This window comes from Oratosquilla oratoria, chromosome 39, assembly GCF_046742065.1.
Source record: "Oratosquilla oratoria isolate Oo_2021 chromosome 39, ASM4674206v1, whole genome shotgun sequence".
Lineage (NCBI taxonomy): Eukaryota > Metazoa > Arthropoda > Malacostraca > Stomatopoda > Squillidae > Oratosquilla > Oratosquilla oratoria.
The window spans coordinates 11,467,451-11,474,989 of record NC_134815.1 but is presented as its reverse complement, the minus strand read 5'-3'; the positions used below and the strand labels follow the sequence as shown (position 1 = coordinate 11,474,989).

Below are 7,539 nucleotides of genomic sequence, written 5' to 3'. Positions count from 1 at the left end.
TGTGTAGAGAAATCCCGCTTTCACAGAGAGCATAAACCTATATATACATGGGCTCGTGGTAAGGTTGCCGACGAGGTATTAATATACATAACGCTGTTTACCAGCGAGATTATACGTTTAAATGGCTTTACATGATTTATATAATTAAGGAGAAGATAATACATAGTTGTATGATATTGTACAATGGTGTCCGAACTTGGACAGGAGAAATATGCCTTAAAATTAATTGTGAAGTGGCAATAATAATGGTTAGCAAAGTATCAGAGGTGCTGCACAGCTGCAGTTTTTTGAGAGGTCACGACTCAGGATAACAATAGAAACTTGACCGTGGTTTGACCCTTGCGTATCTAGTGACGTCAAGAATACCACCTCGCTCCTAAAGCGTGGTGAAGCGAAATGCATAGCATAGCCTGTGCATATGTGCGAGAGCCGATAGATGACGTGCAGAGGCGGTAGATGTGGCAAAGTAGATAGGTAGATTACGGTAGTAGATTACGCTGTCTAGAAGATCTAGTTGTCCAACATGTGTGTGTGTGTGTGTGTGTGTGTATGTGTGTGTGTGTGTGTGTGTGTGTGTGTGTGTGTGTGTGTGTGTGTGTGTGTGTGTGTGTGTGTGTGTGTGTTTGTGTTTGTGTTTTAAGGATATGACTTTTTAACTTAAAAAAAATTCTTGGTGTTGCATTTGATGAACCTTTGCCTTCATATTTTATAAAAGCATCCCGCACCCAACATCATTTCATTTTTGCTGTACACAGGAAGTGAGGGCCGGCCTGAGGGAGTATCAGCAGCAGTATCGGCAGAAGTTGTCTTAAGTCAATTCTGCTAGCTGTAGTTTTGAGTAAGTGGTGTGTCGACAAAGAAACATTGACTTTACTACTTTACAGTTTTGTATTATGGAATAATTTTTTTTTTTTTTTTTTTTTTTTTTTTTTTTTTTTTTTTTACCATGTAACCTTTTCAAGTGCATATGTAAAATAGTTGGATATGACTTTTTAACTTTTTTCAAAATTATATTTTTCTTAGTGTTACATTTGATGAATCTTTGCCTTCATATTAGCTTTTTAAGGTACTTTATTTTGGTTTTATAAAAGCATCCCGCACCCAACATCATTTCATTTTTGCTGTACAAAGTAAGTGAGGGCCGGCCTGAGGGGGTATCAGCAGCAGTATCGGCAGAAGTTGTCTTAAGTCAATTCTGCTAGCTGTAGTTTTGAGTAAGTGGTGTGTCGACAAAGAAACATTGACTTTACTACTTTACAGTTTTGTATTATGGAATAAGTTTTTTTTATCATGTAACCTTTTCAAGTGCATGTGTAAAATAGTTGGATAATGGATTCTTATTACTGGATGGTAGATACCTTTCGTATATTATACTAAATAAAAATATTTGTCTTCCGAAAATTTTCTTTTCCTGCGGCCAGCGGTGCCTGGGGGAAATCGGTTACATCGACCGGTCGCCTGGCGGGCATAAGTGTATATTCGCGTTCTGTGTTTAGGACGCTTCTTTACCCGCGTTAAAGATGCCCGAGTCATCGAGGTAAAAGGTGCAGTGAAATCGTCATTTTTGGAAATGGATTACGAAGAAAAAAAAAAAAAAAAAATTGACCAAAGCTTTTCTGAACGAAAACAAAAAACAAATGGGTGAATTGAGGCGTGAACATGCTTCGAGTTTTCCAAATTTATACGGCAATACCAATACATTTTCAGTGAGAGAATCAATGAAGTTGTTCCATCGAAAACTATTAACATTTAGTAAGAGATTGAAAGAAGATAAAAATTACAAATATAGCGACGAAATTTTTGAGTCTCTCGAAGCATTTGATGGGGGAAATTTCACAAGAGAGTTTGTGTGCGTTTGAAAAGCATTACTTCGCAGGGTACAAAAGTTTTACGAAAAAGGGTGGTAAATCGGATCACACAGATTATCAAAAGTATTATCTTGAAAGAACTTTTAAAGCCCAGAGGCGAATAGATCGAGTTAACAAGTACGTTATTAAAAAAGTAAGAGATCAAATTAGTAAAAGCACTGACACGAAAGTGGAAGAAAACGTCAACGTAATTCAAGAAGCGAAAGATTTAATGATTAAGAAACGTATTGAAGACAAGAAAGAACGACTAAAGAAAATTGAAATGGTTCGTATTCAAAAAGAGGACCGTAAAAAAGCCGAGGAAGAGGAACGAACAAGGAAGAAGGAGGCCAGAAAGGAACGGAGAGAGGCTAAAGCAAAAGCTTTAACGGTTCGCAAAGTTCTGAAACAAGAAAAGCAAGCTAAAAAAAAAGTTATTACTTAGGGGAAAAAAGGAATTAAAAAAATCCAAAGGGGATATTTTAAATGGGGGTTTAACATCAGCACAAACCGCCTATATAGATGACTTGCGAGAACAACGTAACAAACTCAATAAAAAAACAAAACAAATATTTGTGGAGTCGTTAGAGAGGTTATTCACGGTTTACATAGGATCTTTACGAGAGACTGATAAGAAAGGGGTTCCACTTCATTCGATCGGTGAAATTGGAACATTCAAATGTAAGTTTTGTCAATCGTTACTATGGGAAAAAGAACGTAGAACCATATGTTGTAATGTGGGACAAACACCAATGTTTTTAGCGACGAAACTCAACGGCGATCTTGAGGCTTTATATAACGGAACGTCCCCTTTATCGAATCGCTTTCTAAAGAATTTAGTCGGATTTAACACGTTATTTTCCTTTACGTCATTTAAAACCTCAGGAACACTTCAAAACAAGCAAGAAAGTTCGTTATGTTACAAGATTCAAGGAAAAGTGTATCATAAAATCGGAATTCTAAAACCAGAATTAATTGCTGGTAAAGAAAAGCCGTTCTGGAAGTCTGATAATTCATTTTTGGATCTTTACTTCTACCACGATAAGAAACAACAATTAAAGTTACGTGTTCAGAGGATGTGCGATTTTTTTGACCCACACAAAGATAAATTATAGAAAGAGAGTAAAAAGCGTCGAGAAAGAGAGGAAAATGAAGTTGCGAAAAACGAAACTATAATAGTCAATTGTATGATTATTTAGTGATTAACAATATATGTCTCTCGGGCATGCTCAAAGAAGTTGAATCTTCAAGACAATTGATCGACGATTACGTTAAAAAGACCGATAAAATTCCTGAAATGTCCTTAACGCTAAAAACAGCCGAAGGCATCAATACGAGAGAGCATAAAGGGGTTTACAATTTACCCACGTCTTCCTCGCAAGTTGGAGGGATAGTTGATTTGAGTCCAGACAAAGACCCCCTTCAGATAATAATAAGTTCCCCTGCAGCGAACACGAAATTTCCTAACAAAATATTGGACCATAACAATTACTTTTATGACATATTCCAGTATCCTTTACTCATTCCCAACGGCGACATAGGGTACTCTTACAAAATGACAAAAAAAATGTCAACCTGGGAAAAAAGAGGGGAAATATAACCGACTTTCACCAGCTATGTTTTATTCATCACTTTACATGGAAAGAGAAGTCGTTTTCAACTACATAACCAAAGGTAGAAGGCTGTTTCAGCAATTTGCAGTAGACAATTTCGTGAAGGTTGAATCTAACAAATTGTTTCTGGAACTTCATCAGAATCAAATACGCAAAGAGAGGGTGGACATATTGAACGTTACGAACAAGAATGACATTGGACAAAGAGTCGTGTTGCCTCCCACCTTTGTTGGTGGACCTCGATACATGAAGCAACGACAACAAGACGCTCTCGCATACGTCTCTTATTATGGCTCTCCAGACTATTTCATAACTTTTACTATGAATCCAAATTGGAGTGAGTTACGCGAGGGGATGAACAAAACAGGTTCCACTGAAACAAAATCGTGTGACCGCCCCGATTTAGTAAGTAGGATATTTAAGTTGAAAGTTGATAGCCTAATAGAAGATTTGACACACAAACTTATTTTTGGTCGTGTTAAAGCATATCTGTATAGCATAGAGTGGCAAAAACGTGGACTTCCTCACGTGCACGTATTGTTGTGGATGGAAGAACGCGTAACCGCGGATATAGTTTCTCAATTGATCTCAGCAGAAATTCCCGACAAGAAAAAAGAACCAAGACTTTACGATGTTGTCACAAAGTGTATGATTCATGGGCCATGTAAAGGCTACGATGAATCACACCTTTGTTGTCAGGGCAAACATTCGAGAGCACAAAAAATGTGGAAAAGGTTTCCCTAAGACTTGCAGAAATGATTTATTGTTTGGAAGCAATGAATACCCAGAATACAAAAGAAGATCGGTTGGAGAAGGAGGTAATTCTTTCGAAATAAAAATTAAAGGTGAGAAAAAAACTATAGACAATTCATGGGTGGTGCCATATAACGCGTATTTGTGTTTGAAGTATAATGCTCATATAAACGTTGAATGCTCAAACTCAATCAAATGCATCGCTTACGTTACTAAATCCGTGAACAAGGGTTGCGATCGCATTCTTTTCACTAAAACGTCCAACAACGGAGATGTAAACGAGGTTGAAAATTATCAAGAAGCAAGATTTGTAAATGCTAACGAAGCTACTTGGAAAATATTCAAATTCGATATTCATAAAAATTATCCTCCTGTGACAACACTCGATTTACATTTGGAAGGAGAAAATGAGGTGTTTTACAATGATAACACGTCAGAAGAAGAGATGAAGAAGAAAACGAATAAAGACACGCAGTTGACTGCGTTTTTCAAATTGTATTCAAATAATAGCTTCGCTGCCGATCTACACTACCACGAGGTTCCGCGCCATTTAATTTACAACGCCAACACTTCAAGTTGGGAAGAACGAAAAGGCCGTACCTTCTCGCTGGGGCGTATTCGTGCGGTGACCACCAAGACAGTAGAGTTGTTTTACTTGAGGCTCCTGCTTACGCATAAACCAGGTCCTACGTCATACGAAGATCTTCACACAATTGACGGTAAAATGTATCTCTCTAATAGAGAAGCTGTCAGCTTTGGGTCTCTTAGCTGATGAAGAAACATGGAAAAATACAATTTTGGAGATAATCAACCACACGAACGATAGGAAACAACTTCGAGAGACATATGCAAGCATGTTGGTATTTTCGGATCTTGAAGATCAATCAGGGATCTGGGAAGAAACCAAAGATTTGTTCGCCAGTGACTATCTGCACATCAACAACTTAACTGAATACAACGATGAAATATATCTGGACGCATTAGATAACATTCAAAAACACGTGTGGAATTGTGGAGGGGGAAGCATCACTGAATATGGGTTGCCTCCTTCGAGGGGTGGGGAAAAGACTTCAAATGTCGTTCGAAGAGAGAAGTCTTATAACAAAGAAAAGTTGAAGGAGGAAGTTGCACAGAAAGAATTACTTTTGAACGATAAACAAAAACAAGTGTACGATGCAGTGATGTACCGAGTGCATTTTGGACATCGGTACAAGAACAATGGAATCTTTGTGAATGCTGCAGGGGGCACTGGTAAATCCTTCGTTTTGAACATGTTGCTGGACTCGGTACGTTCTCAGGGCAAGATAGCTTTGGCGGTAGCCTCCTCGGGTATTGCAGCTACAGTTCTTAAGGGAGGAAGAACTGCTCATAACATATTCAAGATTCTGCTAATGGAATATAACGAAGTCAGGTCATGTAGCATTAAGAAAAACTCAGAACTTGTAAAGTTATTAGAATTAACATCTTTGATCGTGTGGGATGAGATAGTGATGGCAAATAAAAACACGTTGACCGCACTTGATATTACGTTACGAGATGTTCTCGAGAACGAAAAGTTTATGGAAGGTAAGGTGTTTGTTTGCGCAGGGGATACCAGACAAATTCTCCCTGTTATCCGAGGCGGTGGAAAGAACAAGGAACTCGAACATTGCATCAAGTCAAGTTATATGTGGAACGATCTGACAAAGTTAGAGTTGACAGAAAATGTACGTCTGAAGAAGGATGACACAAAAAACATTCTATTTGCTCAGAAATTATTACAATTGGGATCTCAAAGTGAGGGTCCCGTTGAATTCGACGAAGACTTTGATGTAAGAGTCAAATCTCGCCAAGAGTTGGTTGATAAAGTTTATGATGACATAGAAAATAACCACCTGAACGCGTCGTATTTTGAAAAACGAGCTATAGTATCACCTACGAATGATGATGTCCACAACATCAATCAGATGATTCACGAGAAACTAAAAGAGAAGGAAGTCGTTTACAATAGTGTTGATGTTGCAGTCGAAGAAGGAACGGATATACAGACTTCAGTTTTCAACGCCATGACAAGCCCATCCCTTCCGCCTCATCAGCTTAGGGTAAAGGTAGGGAGTGTGCTAATGATCATTCGAAACATTTGCCCACCGAAGCTATACAACGGGACAAGAATCATAGTGACAAACTTGAAAAAGAATGTTTTAGTCGGGAAAATATTAGGTGGAAGTTACCGCGGAGAGCAAGTGATGATACCTAGAATCACGTTAGAGGCTCAAGATAATCCAGTACATTTCAAGCGTAAGCAATTTCCGGTCAAACTAAGCTATGCTATGACGATAAATAAGAGTCAAGGACAAACGTTTGAACGTTGCGGGCTACTTCTGGATTCAGTACAGTGTTTCGCTCACGGACAACTGTACGTGGCGTGTTCAAGAGTAACGAGCTGGGATTCGTTATTTCATTATACCGGCTGGCACAATGTAAATGGAGAATATAAAATAAGGCCTGCGAACAACTGTGTATATAAAGAACTTTTTGTTGAGGCTACGCCCAGTCCTCAAGTAGAACCACCGGCCGTCGTTGCTAGCGGTGAAACTTCTGCGATCGCCGAAGAAGAACCAGAGTTTGGAATCAGAGAAATCCCAAAGGAAATTTATAACATCTCAGAAGAAGACGCCGTAAAGATGATTCTCCCAGACTTTGTTTTCAATGATGACAAGGATAACGACCCAGATGAAAGCGATTCCGAAACTGTTACTTTGAAAAAAGAAATTAAGGACATCATATCAGTACTCAAAAAATTAACTAAAAACCAGGAAAAGTTAATCGAGGAGATCAAGGATGTTGTCAAGCGGCAAAGCGACGATGAAGACAGTACCCCGTCTCCACCACAGAAAAAGATAAAAGTTAATGATAGTATTGTAGTCGCTGATGAGAAATAAAAAACAATATAATTCAAGTGTTTTATTTTCATGCAAAGTGGGCGTAGCCCAGGGCGCGCAGCGCCCGCGCCGCAGGCCAAGCCCCCTAAATATGCAGCAATGGTATAGTCTCAAGAGAGAGAGAGAGAGAGAGAGAGAGAGAGAGAGAGAGAGAGAGAGAGATTTTGTTTTAATAAATTTATTACGCCCGTGGGCGGCAAACAATAGTACATCTATCACAGCATTGTGTTAGAGGACATGTCATATATTATATACATTCTTTAAATGGAGACATAATACAATAATCATTCAGGATTCCCCAAAATGGTGATGGCGGGATAGTGGTACTATGTAAGTGTTTACATATAATCATCATGCCCCGTCTCCGGGGAATATTGTCTGTCACTATGGGTCACTGGAGACAAT

At 38.7% G+C, this 7,539-nt stretch overlaps 1 protein-coding gene across 1 annotated transcript; it reads left to right on the top strand.

Annotated features, from left to right (window-relative positions):
• Window positions 1-4,236: 4,236 nt before the first annotated feature.
• On the top strand, window positions 4,237-7,096 carry LOC143020151 (uncharacterized). The gene is made up of 4 exons (XM_076176310.1): window positions 4,237-4,278; window positions 4,368-4,523; window positions 4,897-7,046; window positions 7,087-7,096. The coding sequence occupies exons 1-4, from the start codon at window positions 4,237-4,239 to the stop codon at window positions 7,094-7,096; spliced, it is 2,358 nt and encodes a 785-aa protein (XP_076032425.1).
• Window positions 7,097-7,539: the final 443 nt, after the last annotated feature.